This window comes from Neodiprion pinetum, chromosome 4 (genome assembly GCF_021155775.2).
Source record: "Neodiprion pinetum isolate iyNeoPine1 chromosome 4, iyNeoPine1.2, whole genome shotgun sequence".
Classification (NCBI taxonomy): domain Eukaryota; kingdom Metazoa; phylum Arthropoda; class Insecta; order Hymenoptera; family Diprionidae; genus Neodiprion; species Neodiprion pinetum.
The window spans coordinates 28127583-28149305 of NC_060235.2; the positions used below are offsets into that span (position 1 = coordinate 28127583).

The 21723-nt window shown below is 38.0% G+C and overlaps 1 protein-coding gene and 2 non-coding genes across 4 annotated transcripts; 1 reads left to right on the top strand and 2 right to left on the bottom strand.

Moving 5' to 3' along the window:
- Positions 1 to 20790, bottom strand: Sln (Silnoon). 2 transcript variants are annotated; one of them, XM_046623009.2, is made up of 5 exons: positions 20001 to 20789; positions 14754 to 14897; positions 12419 to 13334; positions 11359 to 11579; positions 1 to 4992 (listed from the first exon to the last, which is right to left on the bottom strand). In XM_046623009.2, the coding sequence occupies exons 1-5, from the start codon at positions 20620 to 20622 to the stop codon at positions 4820 to 4822; spliced, it is 2076 nt and encodes a 691-aa protein (XP_046478965.1). In that variant the 5' UTR covers positions 20623 to 20789; the 3' UTR covers positions 1 to 4819. The 2 variants fall into 2 exon arrangements, with proteins under 2 accessions (XP_046478965.1, XP_046478967.1); XM_046623011.2 differs by lacking the exon at positions 1 to 4992 and adding an exon at positions 10939 to 11060 and having other exon boundaries at positions 20001 to 20790.
- TRNAS-AGA (transfer RNA serine (anticodon AGA)) lies at positions 6939 to 7020 on the top strand. Its single transcript has one exon. It is a non-coding gene; the product is annotated as a tRNA-Ser (tRNA).
- On the bottom strand, positions 17545 to 17616 carry TRNAW-CCA (transfer RNA tryptophan (anticodon CCA)). Its single transcript has one exon. It is a non-coding gene; the product is annotated as a tRNA-Trp (tRNA).
- Positions 20791 to 21723: the final 933 nt, after the last annotated feature.

Consider the following 21723-nt stretch of genomic DNA (forward strand, 5'->3'; position numbering starts at 1 on the left):
ATGCGTTACGACACGTTCATAATAATGTGGTACGACGTTATTAGCCCCGCAAGACGTTTTCTATTTTTTTTTTTTTTCAATTTTCTTTGTTCAAGCAGATGAAAAAAATGAAATTGCAACAGCTTAATTTTTTTAATTCTGTCGGTTGAATTTTACACACGTTGTTGTCGGTTTTACAGTTGAAATAAACAGAATTACATGATGCTGCGATATTATAATGAGCAAAATACCAAACATGACGCATTTAATAAGGAATATCGCAAGTAAACGAATGACGTTGTAATTACGTCATAACAGTAAGCATAACTGATTAGGAAACGATCTATGTATGTATTTACATACATACTGCCTCTCGCGTGAATGTTTTTTTTTACTTTTTTCTTGTATTTCGTTCTAGTTTTTTTTCTTTTTCAATTTTTCTTTTTTCTTTTTTTTTCGTTTTTCTTTGGTTAATTTTTTTTTCTCTTACAGTAGTTGCCAGTGCCAAACGCACCAGCTATGGTGCAAAATGGTTTTTCACACCGTATCAAAGATCGGACTGACGTCCATCATAATATGTATGATTATTACATATACTGTAAATAATTCATATATAAGTATATGTATTATAGAAGTATGGTATATATATATATATATGTATAGTAATAGAACACATTTAGAGTTTGTTAATTTTTAGCAATCAATTTTGTTTTGATCACAAAAATTTCACATCAACAGCTGTGTTGCGTATAGGTATGACAGTATAGCGGTATGTGTAATATTATAAATAATTATAGCAGTTGATAATGATAATAAATTCAAACAGAATTTAAACACAGTCGCCAAAATTGTATTAATAGCACATCTATGACAATAACGTACGAAATTCAAAGTGTAATTTAGAACTTGAAAATTTTTTAAACAATCAATCTGCAGTTTATAATACTCGGCATTCAGGAAAATTTTTACATTTTCTTCTAATTTCTAATCAATTCTTGCGATATGAACAACGTATAATGCGATATATGTTATTGAAAATATACCATATACGTCGACGTGCAAAAGTTTATGGTACATAATAATAGATATTTAACTTTATACACATAGTTGTAATAGGATTATAGGTATGTACATATCACGCGGGAATTTAACAAATTTAAAATCAATTATCTAGACCGGTTGTATACAATTAAACAGTTCCTAGCCATGCAATGACTTGAGTTATAAACGGAAATTAAACGACAATTAGACCTATCATTTACCACGAAGAAGCGGACGCTGCACGCAGGGAATAGAATTCGCAGGCAGATCTGGGAAAAGAAATCCTATTTCATCGACGCATAGACGGTAAATATTTTACCCGCCGCATTAGCATCGATTCGCTGTATTTGCAAATACCTCGAAATCACCTGCGAGATTCTTCCTACACGGCAAAAAGAAATATTTACCGCCCATGCTATAACTGCGTATTCTCTTCAATAAACTGCCACGTCTCGCATTTCTCGGTGTGAGCGTATAATAAATTTTAAATTATAAGGTTTTAATTATTCATACTCTCACGCCTTGAAGTTTCGGCACGCTGCTGCCTCGTGGTCGAGAAGGCAAGGTTTGAAATAATAATAAAATATATATATATATGGGTATAATCTTCGAGTAATAAATGAATTGATATAGGAGATGAATGGTTAAACCAGGTTTTCCACACTACGTTGTATCCCAACTTTTTGAATTCAACTAATTCCTTTACTATTTTCAAAACTTCAATTTTCCTTCAACTGCACCACGAAACACTTACAATATAATTGATAAAATAATACACGAATATTTATAATACTCCAAGTCACGTTACAGGCAGTTTTTTTTTTAATTTTTCTTTTTTTTAAAATTTTTTTTCAACGTAATTTGCATTATACTTGACACCAAACCACTCATAGCAATTTATTGAAGTACGAATGGAACGAAATTTATTACTTAATCTTTATTGACCAAATATTAGTGCATTTTTCACTCTTTTATTTTGGCCTCCAAATACCTACAAACGTGCGTTAACATGCACTATACTCGAATACTCTGTAGTTAGAAGATGTCTCGTCGTTATTCTGTACAGCAGAACAGTTTTGATAGCACAAATTAATTATCTCAACGACATATTTTTATGCTGATTTGAATAGCTAACGTAAACACTCTACAAAAAATTCTATGCATAGGAATACGATTAGTATACGTATCATTCAACGTAATTAAATGCGATAGATGTATGGATTCAATATTGTTTATAGTTGTAAATCAATGCCACGTGTGTATCAGCGTTGCGTGGTTTATTATTGAAATCAAATTTTTCTTCCCTTCTTTCTTGAAGCAAAATTCTCAAAAATAATAACCCGTTATCAGTTATGCCCAATCTGGTATTAAGTACAATTTATTTAAATAACATGAAAGGTTTTTGATTTTTTAACCCTCAGTTTCTTACTTTCTTTTTGTTCAATTATATTTGTATATTACAGATGTACGTATATTGGTTTATGGTTTATGGTTTACCCAACGGCGAATAAGTTCACGCTTTGCGGCTTAATTGTTGTTACCTGTTCGTTCAATTTTCCACAACCTTATACGACTACAGCGTATTGTGCACCACCCCTTTCGTACAAATCTTACAGACGTCCTTCGACACTGATTGTAAGATATGCTGATCAGCTTGCAAAAATTCCAGACAGGTCAAATGAGTGTGAAAAAAAAAGGACACAAAAACAGGTTTGTTTAGATCGTGTGAGGCTAAGCACACAAGCCCATGAGCGAAAATGTCTCGGTGAATAAATAATTCTGTTAACGAAGAAACAAACAATACGATTACATGTTGCGAAAACAGGAGAATAAGTGACTATTAACAGCGTTACGTCAAACGAAGGAAAAACAGATCTGATAGTTAACGACGTCACTGGTTTCGCGATTTGGTTCTTTCGTTTCTAGGTCATTATGTTGGCACATCTTGGCTGATAAATATACCGCCGCCACGTCGAAAAGAAAACTTGGCAATACAAATTCGAAGTTCTAGCAAAAATCGCTTTTAATAGTAATTAAATCAATGAACAAGTTGAGTGCTTTGATAAAAATTTTCAAAAACACATATACGATATGCCTTCAACATATGTAATTATATTTTCCTCCGTACCACGACGGTCACGGTTTTGCGATCATCAGTGTTTGAATCTTTTTCTTTTTTTATCATAATAGCAAATATTCAGTCACGCTTAATTTAATTAAAAATATAATTAGCAATTAACATCAAAGCTCTTTTTCCAAATATCTTGTATAGCGGTAGCCTACTTTACAGTTGCTGTGGGATTGATTTTTCATTTTATCATAATTCGCGATTATTCTTAAGCCGTTGTATTATTATGTATTAAATAATTCATCGTTATTCTTGTATTATCATTAATAATATCATTAGTTTTATTTTATTTTATACGTTTATATTAATGTGTATTATACGATTCGGAACAAACAGATCTTACACCGTCGGATTCTTTTATTACAATGTTTTCCTTTTCTTTCTTATTTTTTCTTACTTGTCCCAATTGTGCGAACGATTTTTCGATTGTGCCCCCGTATAATATTATAATTTACATACATATCTATGGCTGTGATTCGCGCGAATTTTTATTCATAGATCATTTTTAGCCGTTCCACGCTAACAATACTTCCGACGTATATTTGCAAACGTCAAGCTACAACCGATTGGCCCGTATAATTAAACGATGTTAAAGTCATTCAATGAAGCACAAATTTCAATTTATTCTTGTAAAACTTCTTTTCGTAATATGTATGTAATCCAAGCTATTTAGAACTGTAATCTGGGCTATTGCCTGGCTTTAAATTCGATTCCAATACATATGCACACGCGTCACGTGTCTATAGCCGCGTATTTATTCGTAATTAGAACGTTAAACGATTCAATCGATATTTCTTCCTTTTTTTTTATGGTTTTTGATTTTTTTTCTTCTTTTACTGTTTAGCAAAATTAACAGAATTCAAACTATATTATTATCCATCCGATAACAGAAAAATAATACATTTTAAAGGGTAAAAAAAAGCCTATTCAGATCAGGCATCTATAGTATAATGTATATAATATGATTGAACCGAAACTAATTACTGCGAATGAATTATGCTATTTTTTTTTTTTTTTTTTTTAAAGAAACGAGTCACCGTCCAACGTGCTGCTGTTAAACATCGAGATAAACATACAATAGGCACTAACTATATATACTATTATTTAAATATCTTACGCCAGTAGTTGACAAGTGTTCCTCGCTCCTCGATAATAATGAAACTATTCATGTGTTACCCCTACCGAACAATTTTTAATATGTCTCGTTTTTTTATGCGTATACTTTTTCGTTCGTACATACGGAGTAAAATACGATGACTATAATTATTGCGCTGTAAATAAAGTGAAAAATTTTTGTTTCGTGCGAACTGTATAATGTTAATTGTAAAATCAACTCATCTGAAAATTTCTAAATTGTACTCTGAACTGTATGATGTAATAATACGCGCGATTACTGGAAGTAACTAATATCATCGTATTTTATTTTTATTTATTTTTTTTTTATTTTTTTCTGGTAGAGCTGCAAAGTATAAGTTTAATTATCGGCGTAATTATTGGTGAAATCGAATTATTCACTCCGAGAGCTTTCCTATACGATTTTATTACACGACGTATCGTTGACGATATTGTTGTAATAATTTTTTTCCAGCCTTCTTTACGTGTTATATGTTGGAAAAAATCGACTTTCAACAACGATTCGATATTCTCGACTGCATACGTTGAGGTTGAACGTTACTCTTTGCTACTTTTTACGGTTCCTTTGCTACTGACGGAGCCTCCGGCTGGTGTGGAAGGCTTGGAGTGTTCACCGGAAACGAGAAGCATCGGAAGACCGCCGAGAACCATGCAAGTCCCCATGCAGAGAAAACAGACAGCGTAGCTGCCGGTTACGTCCCGCAGATACCCTAGAATTAATCGTCATTGTCTCGTTATTGAAAGAATATACATATGCATCGGAGCTTGAAATGTATAATTCTCAATACGCCATTACGTAATGACGCAATTAAGGTAGGTATCGTGTTTACTCTAACAGAAAATGATAAGGCCTCAAGAGGAGATACAACAACTCACTCTTTGTATAATTGTATTATTATTTTGTTTAACACTATACTATAGTTCTTATCGATGCAACTCTTCGTGACCCTGTAACGTTTTTTATACATATACAGATAATATACGTTGTATATTTCATCGAGTAATCGCGGGATCAATTTATTGCACAAGAGACAATGTTTTTCTGGGCCACGTATTAAGTTAATGTCTTGATCTACAACACAATTAGCAGATTAGGTACGATGTGTACTTGCATTTTTCACCGATGATATTTATTACGTTATTACTGTCCGTGATCATTCGAATAATAAATGTTACGTTGAAAACATTACATTGAATTTATTATTCTCAATTTCGGAACCAGATCTTTCGTAGGTGATCATATATTTATTGCCGTATAATAACGTCGTTTACATTGGTATACGTCTTCAGACAATAATCGATCTAACGATGTTGTTCACGAGGCGATTTTACATCTACAACGTCAACATCGTACGACGCTGACGTTACTTATTGTTAGACAAATAAAACACTCACAATCAGCTGTTGAGTTACTTTTCTATCTAGTCCGCAGATGGTTGAAAGTATTAATTGCGACGCTTGATGGTCGATTTTTAATACGTTCGATAAATTTATTCACGTTTTTCACGGTTATCTCAGTATCCAATTTATCCAGCAAGCTACTTTACACGTGTTTGCTAACAGTGCTGTAATATTTGACGAAAAGCGAATGGCCAGTAATTTGTAATTTTAAATTCGTTGTTTTCACTCGATTATACAACCGTTTACTAATAATCATAATAACGTACATCATCTTCGTCATTACGAGTGTTTCTCTGACCTTGTCTACCTTGGAAAGGGATAATGGAGGAACGGTTAATTGGAAATCCAAGTCTTATGTACACGTGAATAGAAACAAACCGAAGTTACAGATATAATACTGCAGTATTTCTCGCCGATGACGTATAACAACGAAGCCAATTAAGTAGATGTTCGCCCAGCTGGAGTAATTAATTAGTAGGTTCCGAAGCTTTACCGATAGCGTGCTTCTGAATAAATGAAAAATTGTAAAATTCTCTCGAGCGGTTCTCAGTAATCGTATTTCTACGGTTAAAAGTTATACGTAGAATTCTACAGGCAAAGGCTTGACTCGCATTTTTCTCTCATTTTAGAATAAAAAAAATACAATCGAGGAATTTAATTTATTCAGCTAAAGCGTGAAGCAAGTCAATTTTTTTTCCATATCAGCTGCAGACGCTGCAGTATTTACGGCTATCATCTGTTTATAACAACTGTCTGATTATATACCTAGTCTCGACTGATAATTGCACGTATACTAAATATAAATTATCGATAAGTTGATTCCAGACGAGACTTTAACTTGCGTCGTTCGAATTCTCTCAGATTCTCTTCATCGGGTAATGAAAATGCTATTTCATTCGTGTTCACTGTCGTCGCAGCAAACGACATTTTTTTCTTTTCCTAAGTTTTCATTCAAGGTTTCTCCACATTCAAATCAACCATTGTTTTCACACACTACCAATTACCGCAAGCTCGATCCATAAGGGGACTGTGAGTCCGGTCGAAATTTGTAAAACCGCCAACTTTCTAAAAATATCTCGCGTAGGAGAGTTAACGAACTCGTGTATCGCAAAAATATCGTTTCATAGGGATAAACGAGAGCCGGTGCCAAGCGGATAGTTTACGTTTAGCTGTAATATTGGAAGCCACCGAGTGTTTCACATTCCTCGATGTGCTTCCGCTCACGTGTTTTAGCTGTACCGATTCCTGATCAATAGCAGTCGTGGCCGAGTGGTTAAGGCGTCTGACTAGAAATCAGATTCCCTCTGGGAGCGTAGGTTCGAGTCCTACCGACTGCGGGCTTTTTTTTCCTACGCAAGTTTTTATTTCAGCCGCCCGTTAGATGATCCACAGAGCTCGTTTTAAGGCTTGAGAATATGGGATGATTGATCGTGACTGCGACGTCGGTTTATTGAAAAGTATCCTGATTTTGCACAGTAAGCATAATTTTTTATATCTGTTGCTCCGATGCTTTCAAACTTTTTCTAACGCACTGCAGTTGCATCAGCTGATATTCAATTTTACCGAACAGATGTCGAAATTACGCGCTCTAGTAACGCCTGTAGTGAAATTCAAGAGTGTTTCGCAGGTACAATGTACAGAAGGCACCAGACTGTTTCGTAATTGTTCTGATTATTATACAAACAATTCGTTGTGTGACCCGTAAGAAATCCAAGGACCTCCGTGATCGTGAACTGCGTTACAATTTCACTCCAACAGCATCGATTCTTGCGGTATAGCGTAAGTGTGTTCGTGAATTTTTCCAAATGTGCCTAGTCCCGGCAATTACGTGGTCAGCTTGAGGTCAATTGGAGCGTTCACTTTCCTCATCATCACGCTTTAGCCACCTTTCAGGCAATTAACAATTATTGGGATACTGAAACCTGAAAAATCGGAACAAAATCAACCACAATAAACACGATGAGAAAATTAAATTTGGATAATAATAATGCCTAAAATTTATGAATAAATTGTTTAAGCCGAACATTGTTTGAAAAATTTGTAGGGATTGTTTTTTTCTTATCGTGTGAAATGAGTTGGTTGATTTTACTGAACACACATGAATTTTGAAAGAATTTTCTCATTACATTGAAATTTCCGTGTTCAAAGATTTTAAATTTTGAAAAATATAGGAAAAATCGTGAAATTTGGATATGTTTTCGTAAAAACGTTCTAAATTACAATTAAGAAGTTCCCAGGGCATTGAACGAATAGTTTCGTGAATACAGTTTTAACAAATTTTCGAAAACGGAAATTTCAAAATACTGAGAAGATTCTTTAAAAACCCATGTATATTCAGAAAAATCAACGAACTCATTTTACGTGATAAGAAAAAAACAATACCTACAAATTTTTTAAACAATGTTTGGCCTAAACAATTTATTGATCAATTTTAGGCATTATTATTATTCAAATTTAATTTTCTCGTCGTCTTTATTGCGTTCGATTTTATTCTGATTTTTATCTTATCGTAAAGTATTTAATATTCTCGACGAAACTCACTTTTGGTTAAGAATGTATAAGCAGTACATCCTTAAGGCTCAATTATATAAGGTAGTATAAGTGCTGTAATATTCAGGTGCTTGTATTTCAGCGTAATCCTTTTAATCCCAATAATTAAATACACCCAGATTTTGTAGAATGAAATGGTAAATGGAGTAAATATTTTCAGACAATTTTCGTAAAATATCTACTCGGAATATCCTTCGAGGCCTCAATTATTATACTCTGTGCCCACGCAAGTACAACATCTTAATTCTGAGGAAGCGATGTATTAGAACCGCGGTGACGAGTCGCACACTCTGTAAATTTTTTCCAAGTATCACTGTGAGAGATCAACGCCACTAGAGGATCACCCCGAAATACGAGCTGACGAAGGAATTCAAAGAGGTCATTGACTCCGTGAGGTGCGGCATCTTCCGTATCTCGAGATTTTATAAATCAAATGGTCCAAGCTTTATTGAACGAGAATCAGCGACACGAATGTAAAAAGCTGCTTGAATCCGACTTAACTTACTAAGAAACCGCTAATCGTAAGTTTAATTAATTACAAGATGCGAATAAGATTTCGTTATAAATTATCGTCATTTCTCCTAAATTAGTGACCTCGATACGTTAAGCAAGCAAACTCTGATTCATGCAAGAGTGAGCAATGGTTGAATCGATTTACATTGCGCAGCAATCGGCTCCATGGGATTCGCGTGATTCGGTTCAGTGTAAAATAGACAATGTTACTCACAATGTAGCGAATTGATCTATCAATGCAACGGTGATTTTAGGCAAATCCGTTCCAGAATGATTTTAATTATTAAATCGCGTACACTATGAACCATACTGAGATTGACATTTTTCAAGAACGCGGATTCGCTGATTAACCCTGAATTGTAACCAATTTCTCTACGCATCAGTAATTGGTAAACGGAGTTTAAGAAATTAAGGTATTTTTTTCATCTCTGTAATCACGGGAGCAGCTGCCTGCTCTTGTTTTCTAATTGCTATAGCTCTGGGGCTTCCGAGTTACGAAAATATCGAGCAGCTCGCGAATGCAAGCATATCGGCGCATTGCCGATTCTTCGTGGCAGAAAATTATTTTTTTCAAATGATTTGTATCAGCCTAAAGAATCATTCGCAGATAGTTTTTAGACAAGTTAGAAATTGCAATGGAATACCGTGTCCCATTAGCCTTTTGAGTCATAGTGGTAAGTATTCTTACCACCTATTTTATGTCCATTTTTGGTACATTTAGAGAACTTTTCAACGTTTTTTTGCTATTTCTGGTAGTATGCTAATAGGTTTTCAATACTCGAGACCAATTATTGGGATATGGTTTGAATTATTATTGTTAAAAACAAATTGACTGAAAAAAATCGTGAAATTTGAAGGAATAATTCATTGCCGAGAAAGTTACACCTCTACACATGTGTATGTTTTACATAAATTATAAGCTTCCGGGGTCGCTGATTACGAATCTGAAATCGGATTTAAAAAATTCAAGTTAGCGGATCCAATAAAGCGAGGAAAAATTTCAAATTCACTATAATCCGGAGAAAAAACTATGTCCAGGAGTTTTTGGGGTCACTGATTACGAATCTAAAATCAGATTTCAAAAATTCAGGACAGAAAATCCAATCAGCATCACCAAAAACTTTTGCATAGAGTTTTTTTGACCGTATTCGATCAAATCTCAAACCTTCCTCCAGTGTATTGGATTCACCAACATGAATTGTTGAAATCTGATTTCAGATTCGTAATCAGCAACACCAAAACCACAGAATCTTGTTATGAAAGCTGCTACAGCGCAATAATGTAGTGTGACTCAAAGAGTTAAAGCTCTGTGCTTTTGTATGAATCACGTTCTTAGACACGTGGTTTTAACGGTGAGAACAAGAGTTGTATAAATTCTCATGTAACTAGTTTCATTCCGTAACTAGTTTCTTCTATGATTAAAACCTCATCACGTAACTAGTTGCGCAAAGCAAAATGAAACAAAGAGGAGTGGAAATAAAATAAAAAGAGTCAAGCTTGCAGGTAATTGCGGTTTGTAATAGGTTTGCGACATTACCAGGACTACTACCACATATTCTCCGTACCGTATGATATATGAAAACCCGTCGAGAGCAGCAAAATATTCCTAATGATAATTAAGGCCAGGAACTTCGCCACGCGTTTGATTCATGTCAAGAACTTTCATACACACATACTGTGTATGAACAGACAAATATCTGACTATGAATGGAAACGGTGGAATCCGGCGAGAAAGATTCTCTTCCACGTGTGTTAGAAACGCTGAAAACAATTAATTGAGCCGAAACCAGCATAGACCGAATTGACGATACCAAAGACAACCTTTGTACATATGTTATACATAAAGTAATAGGCATGTATCACGGATCCGTGAATAAACCCAAGATCAATACCGCGTCAAGATACTGTAACGAAGTTGTATCCACACCCCTTATACACCCTGGCACGGCTAATACCGTTAGCAATGTTTATCCATCGTCATTTGTTCATCTATGTATACGATTGCTCAGCAAACAGATATTATTGTAAAAACGGACAGTCTCGAGACTTTGACGCGAGAAAACCTTTTCCCCACTCGGGCCGAAACGTCAACAATTTATCGATTGTTCTGTTTTAAATAATGACCTCCATAACCAAGATTACCATTTCAATTCAACACTCTGAGGTCAAGAAAATACTATTCATCAAAACCTTTTCCATTTACATCCATTTTGCCCAAATTTATCTTCGCTCCGAGATTCCTTCGGTTTAACGTATCTGCTTCAGTTACGCAGGGAGAAACCTTATATTCCGGTACGCGCAGTCCCAGATTGTCCTTGATAACAATACAACCGTGACGCACAGTAATGTTAATTGATACCTTCCCCGTCCGGCTACCATCTTCTCTGTAAGAAACAAAACGCGAGTTCGATTCTATGCGAATTATGTGACGATAACCGGCGATGAAGTTGAAGCGAGAGAATGGGCGTCGTTGTCACGTAATTCGTATGGAATCGAACCCGCATTTTGTTTCTTACCGAGAACAGGGTAGCCGGATGGTTAGGGCACGAATGAACATTACTATACAAGCTAACCAAATTCTCATGTCTAGCAATGAGATATATTTACTTTACCTGCCAGCGGTGGAATAGAGATGCCACCCACGCTCTGGAACATCCTAACGAGACCGTAGCTGGAGGATATCTTATCGGTTCCGTACTGGTCCGCAAGCAGGACCGGCACGAGAAGGAACCAGCAGCCGAGGCAAAGACCGTACATGCCAACTGAACATGCCAGAACGTAGAACGAATGGGCCATCGGTATGGCGAGGACTGCAACTCCGGCACCCACAATGCTGCGAACAGTTAAAAAGAGTGTTCAAGCTTCGGTCCGTCGTCAATTACATTTAAGAATGGTTGAAATTGTATATTAAAATGTCATCGAAGCAAGAACTAAGGTTATTTTCATCGTGCGCTCAAAATTATATTCTTTAATTGCGGTAGAAAAATGACTTTATCAATATGTTAAAGTAACCCGACAAACCTGAACACTTTGCCCAAAGTAAGTCTGAAAGCGTTTTGTGGACACATTATTGACAAACTTTCAATTACCGATGGCTTTTACGATACGTTATATCTACTGCAACATGCGAAACGCAAGGTTTTGCCTAACATTCAACATTTCACCGGCATTTTTGCTGTCAACAATTTCCTTGGTAAATGAATCTAACTAATATATGGTAACGATTCAATCTTACAATTAGTCACGCAATAGTTTATAGTTGAACCAACTTTCACGTGTATGTAAGTGTTGTTTTAGCTAAGTGCCCCAGTATCGTGATATCTCCGCTTAAGCGAACGACACGATCAGTCAAATGATTCTTAATTTATGGTTACCTGAACGGTAATGAACAGTCGGTAATTGTAAAACTTGAATCCGTTGGGAATAAGTCAGTGCTACTATGCATGCGAACTTCAAAAATTATCATAATCATGTATTTCTTGCACAATACGTAAGAGATTTGTAACTTTTACCCAGATTATTTGCAATTGGAATATAACTGTCAAGATTGAGAAGAGAGTAAAAATATACGGTATTGCGAACCCCACTCATATTTCCCATTAGGGCAAATCTATTGGAAAGCTTTATTCGACCTGGTTGTGTCCTTGATATTGTTAGATTAAAGAGCCTTACCTTCCGATGTATCCTTTTCGCCTGTCGAAGAGCTGCAAATCGGATAACCATCCCAATCCGAGTCTTCCACAGAGATCAAGAACGGCAGATATCGCAACGAGATATCCAGCTTCCGTTTTGGTATATCCCGCGGCATGTACGTACGCCGGTAAGTAGTAAAGCATGTAAGGACTACCGGTGGACATTAAGCTTACGGACAAGCACATCATGATGAATTGAGGATCCTTGAGTAGCGACAAGTCGATGTAGCGGGTGATTTTCTGGGCGAAAGTCTTCGCCGGCTCCTCGGGCAGTGGTTGATTGTTCGTTACTGGTATTTGCGTGATGACGGGAACGGAGGATCTCAGAGAACGAAGGGAGGACCTCGCCTTGTAAACGCACGTTGAATCCGTCGACAGGTCTTCGACGCTGTGAAGAATGCTGGAGCTACGGATCTTCGATATCGGTTTCATTCTCAGAGCCTCGCCCATGATGTCCTTCTCCTCGTCGCTGTCCGTAAGTTCTACGGCCACCACTCCGTTCTGGTGAAAGAGTTCGTTCAAAAGATTGTGCCGAGTAGTGGCGTCGTTTGCGAAGAGGAGGTCGAGCTTCTGCTGCTTCGACGGCAACGGCTCCTTGACCACCTCCGATTTTTCATCATCTTCGTCCCCTTTTTCAGCGTGATCCTCAACGCAGTTGTCCTCCAACGGACGGTAAAGGGTCGCGCTGACGCACACGTGCAGCATGCAACCACCCAGGAGGAGTATCGTACCGTGGAATCCAAAATTGGCAATAAGCCTCTCGATCAACAGAGGGAAAACAAAGCTTCCGGCTGCCGTCCCAGATACGCAGATACCATTCGCCAGGGCGCGATGTTTGTCGAAGTACTGAGATACGATCACGATTCCCGGGGTTGTCGACAGGCCTCCTCCTATGCCTGGTTCAAGAAAATCCATTTCGTTTTACAAAATATAGTTTATACGGGACACCCGCGTATTTCGGAGAGAAACCGACTGCCTCGCTACAGAGTTCATGGAGTATATACGTTCGTATTAATCGTCCAAAGCGGATCTTTCCTCGGCCATTGAATCGAAATCACCAATTCTCTGAATTATATAACAGCGGCGATACGATACGGCGTTATGCAAACATAATTATGTACGTGTAAATTGTGAAAGTTCGGAAGGAAGTTTGTTCAAGCTTGTTACGATAAGACGCTGATTGCAACTCCAGAGGAAAGCCCAATCAGATCGCGAGCACGCATGAGCTTTTTTCGGAATTTCATTGAAGAACTATGTAGGGATAAAAATACAGAGCAAGTCTGCAACGGAACAGTCCGAGACCTTGTTTCAAGTTCTGTAGCTAATTACTACGATATCGACCTGCCGTTGCTGCAAACGTTTGCGGAGATAGCTGTATACATACACACACACACATACACGTGCAATGTGACCTTGGCTCTCAGGGTCGAGGCCTCGTGTAACATCCACCTGTATTTACGTCATCGCGAAACAGGGTTACACCTATTCGTTATACTCTGCGACGAGAGAAATGGTGCAATTTTAACGGAAAATATACGAGTCCTTGTAGTACCGGGGAATTGAAAAAACAAACGGAGAGCAGATTGTGCAATGTAAAATGCATACGTTGATAATTGTTGTCACAGTCAATACTCTTTGTTTTCTTTCGGATAATCCAAAAATCCATAGTAATTCTATTACCCAGTGAAAACTGATCGATGAAACTTTATTTTCGCTCAACGAACATGTTTCACAGATCGATTTGATTGAGACACAACGGAGTTGTATAGCCTCTTCAAAGTGGAACGCGATATCAGACCCGCTGCTTGAATTCTACAGAAATCTGAAACACCCGACCGATATCGATGTACCCGTCTTCGTTCTCAAGTGACATTTTGGATTTGAAGAGTTTGTAACAATTTTCAAGATTGCTCATTACTCCGGCATATCGTATTAGATTTCATATTCTTTTTCAGGATATAAGATGTATACTTTACGTTCCTCGCAATCTGTTAAATCTGAGAACTAATTACTATCGACGGTGATTATCCAGCTATCATCACACGTTTCACAAAGTTTATTTGAGAGTCATACAGACTCAATGTGTTTGAATAAAAATTGGTTAACTTTTATACAGCACTCGACCGTTCAATTACGAAGCTTTCACGTTCAAATATTTACTTGCGCTAATATTGATCGTGCTGATCTGTGATACTTTTTAGTTTATGGGTATAACAATTATAAAGCTTTGTATAACTTGCGTATACATAACTCGTGGACTGTATGTATATACTATGTCAATAAGCCATATAGGATGTTTTCATGATGACACTAACCAGTCAATACACCAAAGGTGAAGAATAGATGAACCAGACTAGTGGCAAAGTAGCTAATGGTTAGTCCAAGAGCGCAGAAGAGTCCTCCAACAAAGACGACGGAACGACAACTGTACTTTTGGCACAACATGCTAGTCACTGGAGCTGTAATCATATGAGAAAGAGCAGAGTTTGAATCTTAGCACAGTACCTGTATATTACGTAGATGATCATGAGAATACAGATGTATTGTATACATATATATAATGTGATATTATGAGTATATTGTATGCGTCGACAGGATACGTCGCAGTCTAGAAATACGTAGAAATTAAAAATCGATGTACGTATACACGTAGAACAAAAAATAAAAGACTAAGAGTGACATATTGGATAAAGGTTTCGCCACAAGGCGAACCGAAGCTTCGCGTCGTGACGCCATGAAGCCTTGCAAGCTTAATTCTTGGTACATGCATACACACATACATACATGCGTACATGCACTTTATGCACGATCCTATATTGGTTATACTCTTCGTCGTCGAAGAGAACGCATAGTATAAATAGATCAACGTCGGTTGGGAAATTGAACTAGAGACATTTTTGAAAACAGAGATAATAAGGAAATGGAACAGTCTTGAAGTTTCGTCAATTGTAAGAAGGTATAAAGGTATCTTGACTGCATTTTTTTTGGAAAAAATTAGGGGGATTTTGAATCCTTCTCCCAATGTAGGCGAGGATCCGAGGATGAACACCCGCAAACTCAAAATTTGGAAAAAGAAAAAAATCCATTTAAAAATTTTAGCAGTGTTATTTGTGCCAATCACGGTGAACACGAATGAAACAACGACTTTACTTAATAATAGAAATGATTGTGAGAAAAATTTAAATAACACATACGAGGATATCAAAAATTTGAGAAAAGATTTATAATTAGAATCTTAAACGCTTAAACTATGGTGTTTTTGATCTGATTCCAATTTTATTGGGCTCATTTTGCTCGCCAGCCGAATCCCCACCAACTGTTTAAAAAACATTTAAAAAATCTTGTATTATATATTGTATATAGTACAGTTGGAACATGCAAATGTAATTGCTGCCGAACATTACCTAACATTGTTGTACCCTACTTAAAAAAATCTATGTTTATCGACTATCGAGATTACTATGGGTAAAAACATTTTTAGGCAATCTCTGGAGATCTGTATGGCAAACAAAATGAGCACGAACTTATGAGAATCGGGTCCAAAGTATCAGAATTTAAATATTTTGAACATTCCATTTATGAAGCCTTATCTCAAAGTCTTTATGCATCTTATTGTTAGCTTGTATTATTCGAATTTGCTTAAAACCATGTCTATTGCATGGTAGAGATGTTGTTTCATTTTCGGTCACCGTGCTTGTTTCAAGTAACATTACTCGAAATTTTTTAACGATGTTTTCTTTCTCACGAAGGAAAAAATCAGGCCTTATCTTAAATTCCCGTACTTTTGAAACTCTCTGACTATCAACTCTAATGGTAAATACGGCACGTGATATTGTCATGGATGGTACGAACGTGGACGGAATTTCTTGTGAGGGTTGGGCGGTTTGTGGTAGCCTCGCTGAAAACATCGATTACCTCAAATAACTCGTCTATGCGGTACCGTTGCATGACTGGCCGGCAGGAAACTAGACCCCAGTCCCCGATCGTTCGCAAACGCACACAGTTATAAAAAAACACACACCTGTAATATCTACGTCTACGTATAATGTATAGGTAAAAATCTATAGGTTACAATGCCAGCAATGATTAACTATCAGCGATAAATTGTCAATTGGCATTGGTGATGCGGTGATTAACACCCAGTTCCTCCTGACTCTTTCGTTACTTCAAAGATTTTCAATTATCGCTGTTACGCTTATAATTCAATACTCATAATCAGTCCAGATATAACCGTGACCATAATTTTTTAATACAATGAATAATATGTTTTCTTTGCGTAAGGGCGAAAACTGAAATTGATTAAGAGCTAATTCATCTCGAGCTTAATGTACTCAAATGAAAACAAAAATGTTGAATCCGATTTTTGAGATTGTTTGGTTGCTGCGCGAATAAATTTGCTTCACAATTCCTGTCTCCTTCGTCAATTTTCCAGATGTGTAGAAAATTATAATCCTACAACAGTGACTCCGTATTAAAATTGACTGTGTAAGGATCCGCAGAGAATATAATTATATAAATATTCTTAATAATGAATATCAAATTTTGTAGGAGTAAATTTACCGTCGGTCTCTAATTGAATCTCTAATTGAAAAATAATTGTTCCTTTATCACATGGAAGTTCATTTTATAAATGGAATTATCAGTTCGTTGTACACAAAGTTGCTCGAATACCGGTCATTATACCTATAATTGCGAATGACTTTAAAAAACTGTGTGAACAGTAGGTATGACTGTGTCAACACATTCTGGTCAACTTAAATATATGAAACACAAACACACAGATAAAAAAATCATGGAAGTTTGGCATTCTATTATACGTACACGGATTTGCCTATATTTTTCACGTAAGTTTTTATTGATTTGCAAAGCATCGCGATAATCCAGAAACTTGAGAACTCCCGTTAGCACATTCGAATGTTAATGAAGGAAAGTGAGGTTGTCGATTTGCAATACGTGCGGATGGTATGAAAAATTATTCTTGTCTTGACGTAAACCTATTACGCATATCACCTTTGATTTACGTGATGACACGAATTTCAATTTGTGCGGTAGCGTAATCGCCGCGGTGTAACAAAGCTGTGAAAAAAGTAGAAAAAAAAATTCCTGTGACCCCGACGTGATTTGAACACGCAACCTTCTGATCTGGAGTCAGACGCGCTACCGTTGCGCCACGGAGTCCTTGTAGAAACTCAATTCACTGTCAGAACTTGGCTGAAGAATTATTTCGAATGTAATGATACTCGGATCTAATCTCATCGCGATAACTAACCAATCAATAAATCGACAAGCAATTTCGCAATACGATCGAGATGTCAGATTAGAATTTGAATCAATTTATTTTCACATATTTCTGTAAGATAATTAAGAAGATAGAAAAGTTGTTGACCAACGGTTCCTCCTGTAATCCTTAGGTATTTTTTATTTATTTGCTTATTTTTCTTATAAGAAGTAAACCTTTTTTTTATTAGACTTCTCAGAAAATACAAAAGGAAAAGTCAAACCGTATTGACACAACTCTCGCAAATGAATTGCGATGCACTTGATCATCCAAGGTTACATTACATTTGCAGCGCGTATTTCGCAACGATTGACAGTCTAATTTGTGCTTGCAATAAAAACTCCAATTTCTTCTTTTTTTTTTCTAACAAACGATCGCAATTACTGTGTCTATTTTCTCCTGCAGCACCGACCGAATCGTGTAACGTTCGTCCAGGACGGATCGATGAATTCCGCAACTCTACCAATCAGCCATATGATTCTATGTTTGATACAGATGTGCTACACATAAAAAAGTGGCATAAAAAATTGTCACGATAGGCAAAAACTGTAACCGTAATTTCGTGTGATTACTATCAGAGTCGGCGTACGATTAACTTTTGAAGGTGAATGGATACATTTGTGGCTCTACCAAATAACAATTTCAATTATCCGCAGAAATGCAAAGAAATTCTATCAAATCGGATAACACAGTTTTCTTCTGTATTACTTAGAAAAAATTCAGCGAAAACGCTGCTTTCAATCTCGGTAAATTAATCTTTGTTCAGGGGCGTACGTGTCGACACAATTCAGGCCATCATGTTCAACGGGTTGACGCAAAGAAGGTAATATGTGTTTGCACGCGTGTCATTGGACCCTTACGGGTCGCTAGACTTTACACATTATTTACACAGTGCGACATACACCGCTGAGGAAATACACCATTTCATATAATTTATGGTCTTTGCGACCTGATTACAATTTTCCTTCCAAACTCGTGCGAACTCAACGTTGAATTAGAATCAAAAATATAGTGAGGTACATGATGAATTACCTAACGAATTTTCTCATTGTCTATTTCTTGACTCGTACACGTGATAACCTGCAGTTTCGCTCCGTCCATTTGGCAAGTACCAGTTATTGACCCTGTCCCAATTATACATCATTTTTGGTTGTATGTGTTTGATCCTTAGTTCTAAAATCACAAAACAATAAATTTGTAGTATCTAACCCTCTAGCAACTGGTTGTAATCATCGAGAAATTCACAATTTGTGCCGTAAGTTTATGATTTTGAAAAATAAAAGAGTCATTAATTGGGGATAAACGTGTCGATAACTGGTAGACTTACCTTACGCAAGGTATCTACTACTTCGCAAGTGGACTGATCAGGCGTCTGCATTGATCGTTCGTGCGAAGACATGCATAATTATGTATAACACATTCTGTGATACCGCAACGCGCAAATGAATAGATATGAACGTGTCTACCGAGTAACGATTACATGTATATAAGTATCTCGTTCTCGCTCATTTCCATAGTCCGACTTTCCTTGGACTAAAAAAGTAACGCAACCCGGCTTACTTAATATTATCAGAGACACTCAATAATTCATACCCTAAAGAAATTTCATACCTGGTTGAAAGAACGTATAGGGCAATAGCTCAGATTAATATGCTGAAGTATGTAAAAACTGACAGTCCTGTACCAAATTTTTCCAGCCGGAAATGCCACGTTATGTGAGTAGAAATTTTGGAGATTGAAAGAACAACAATTTTCTTAAGCAAGCTGCACGTGTCATCAAATCATGATAGCGAAAATCCGCATTACGCGTGCAAACGATTCTGCGTACTTGTCGTACCGTTTCCGCAAAGCACAAATGCAACGCGGCATGGCGTCCTGCGCACGTGCAGTTTCATAATGATAACATGCTAAAACAACCGTCGGGGCCAAGGGAATTCGTCTTGAGGCAGGGCGCTTAAGGTTCAAACGCCCTTCGGCGGCGTAACTTGCGGGATTAATTTGTCTACACGGAGATCAATCCGGATCGGAGAACTCTCAAAAGTTGCAGGTGTACGTACTACGTTATAAGAGGTCGATGACGTTGCAGTGTACGTATAAAAGATATAAGAATATGGTTGAGAGATGAAGTGTGGATCATTGCGAGGTGGCGTAGGTATGAAGATTTTACGAGGCTCTCGTTCTGTTTATTATTATTATTGTTGTCGTTGTTGTTTGACGTTTTGTTTTTTTTTTTTTTTTCTTTCTCTACGACGCGACGTGTCTCTGGATAAGAGAATGAACTCACCCAAGGCGAGACAAAGACACGAGAGAATCGCCGGTATCCAAGAGGCTACAGAGGCCGAGGAGTCCCTGAAGGTCTCCATCACCTCGACGTAGAGTACTCCGTAGGACTTGACGAGTCCCGCGACCCAGAACTGAACGAAGAAGGCCCCAAAGACGACAACCCATCCGTATCCACCGTCGAGGGGTATAAGGTTCGGATTCTTCGGCGGCGACACCTTCTTGGGCTTCTTGGCCCGAGGGCGATACCGTGATGAGCGAAGCTCCCTGGACTTGGCGATCAGGGGCCTCGCGGTAAGGCTCGAGATGGTCAGGAGGTTGTCGTTGTCCTCGTCCTCGATCGTCTCCGGGGGACTGACGTGCGGCGGTACCAGCGGCGTCGAAGTCGCGGTGACCTGGACGAGGAGGGACCCGGGTCTCTTCGGGGATGGCATCCCGTTGTTGAGGTCGAAGACCGGGGCCGAGTGTATCGAAAAGAGGGATCCCAGCTGGTTCTGCTGGTTCATATTCTCGTCGATGACGGGGCCGACCGCCTCCTGAGACGCGGTCGCGGTCGGCCCTGACCCGAGTCCCCGATCGACCATACGACACGATTCTTGAAAGCTCCATTCTCTGGGCAGCGACATTTTTCTTCGATTCTCTCGGCGTAAGAACCGAAATGCATTGGAGTGGTTTTATGGTTATTCCCTTCCTGCGTATAAACTGTTTATTGTTGGGCTCTCGGATCAGTCACCGGGGTCGTCGACGAACACTTGCCGCTCAGCTGCTGGCCTACGGGTGACTGTCTTCGCGCATCCAACCAACCCCGCTACGCGTATCAACCAGATACGAGAGGGTGTAACAACAGCCCGAACTCGTTAACGCGCAAGCGCACTTCAGTGGCGCTTCGCCATTTATTTATACCGGAGATCGATAGGGCTAAGGGACGAATTTTATTACGAGACGAAGATTCCTTCGACTGGGGACCACTGCCCGATCAACCCCTGCACGTCGTCGACTCCGCAATTTTCCACGATATTTGCGTATCTTAGGAGATAGCGGGGTTCGAATGTCTAGGAATAATATTTAAACGATATAAGCTGTAGACTATAATTCTCTCTTGCATAATTTACTAATTACGCACTGCGGCAATCATCAATTTTTCAGTCTTTCTGAAAGGGTCTCTTTGGTTCTTCACTTAAATCCTGAGAGAGGGGTTCGTTTAACCCAGCTTTCCCCTAATACGCAGATAAGCACATGTGCCAATCGGACGTAGCCACGCGGCAATGCGCTCAATTCTCAGGAAGTCTTCTATCCTGCAGGTGTAGGTGATTCTTCTGGAAGTGGGGGGATCGTTGTGGGATTTAGGCCATGGACAAACCTCAACAAGGCTCGCCATCGTTATCGTTGCGGATGAGAGACCGGTGATGGCTGTTTCGTAATCGCCTTGTCAGTCTCGCGTTCTCGAGAAGACCCGAAACGTAGAAAAATGCAAGCCGGTGACTGGAAGGATTAATGATAAAGGAAACGTTCTCCATCGCCTTTGATATATTGTCAATGACAGAGAAAATCTGGATCATTTCGAGCATTATGTTATTCAAACCTTGAGGATGGCTTTTTTTTTTAATTCGAAGATGGTAAGATCAAAGGGTTGTTAGTGTCTCTTTCTCCGTGTCATGTGCGAAGTACACGTGATCCTTGTAGACCCATTGCTCTGTGACAGCCCGTAATTCATTGGATGATCAATG

Bases quoted from the DNA above. Each gene is read 5' to 3' on its own strand.
- Sln (XM_046623009.2), bottom strand. From the start codon at position 20,622: ATGTCGCTGCCCAGAGAATGGAGCTTTCAAGAATCGTGTCGTATGGTC. The intron at 14,898-20,000 runs GTGAGTTCATTC...ATATGATTACAG, and splicing joins GTGTCTTTGTCTCGCCTTGG to CTCCAGTGACTAGCATGTTG. The intron at 4,993-11,358 runs GTAAAGTAAATA...GATTAATTCTAG, and splicing joins CTCTATTCCACCGCTGGCAG to GGTATCTGCGGGACGTAACC.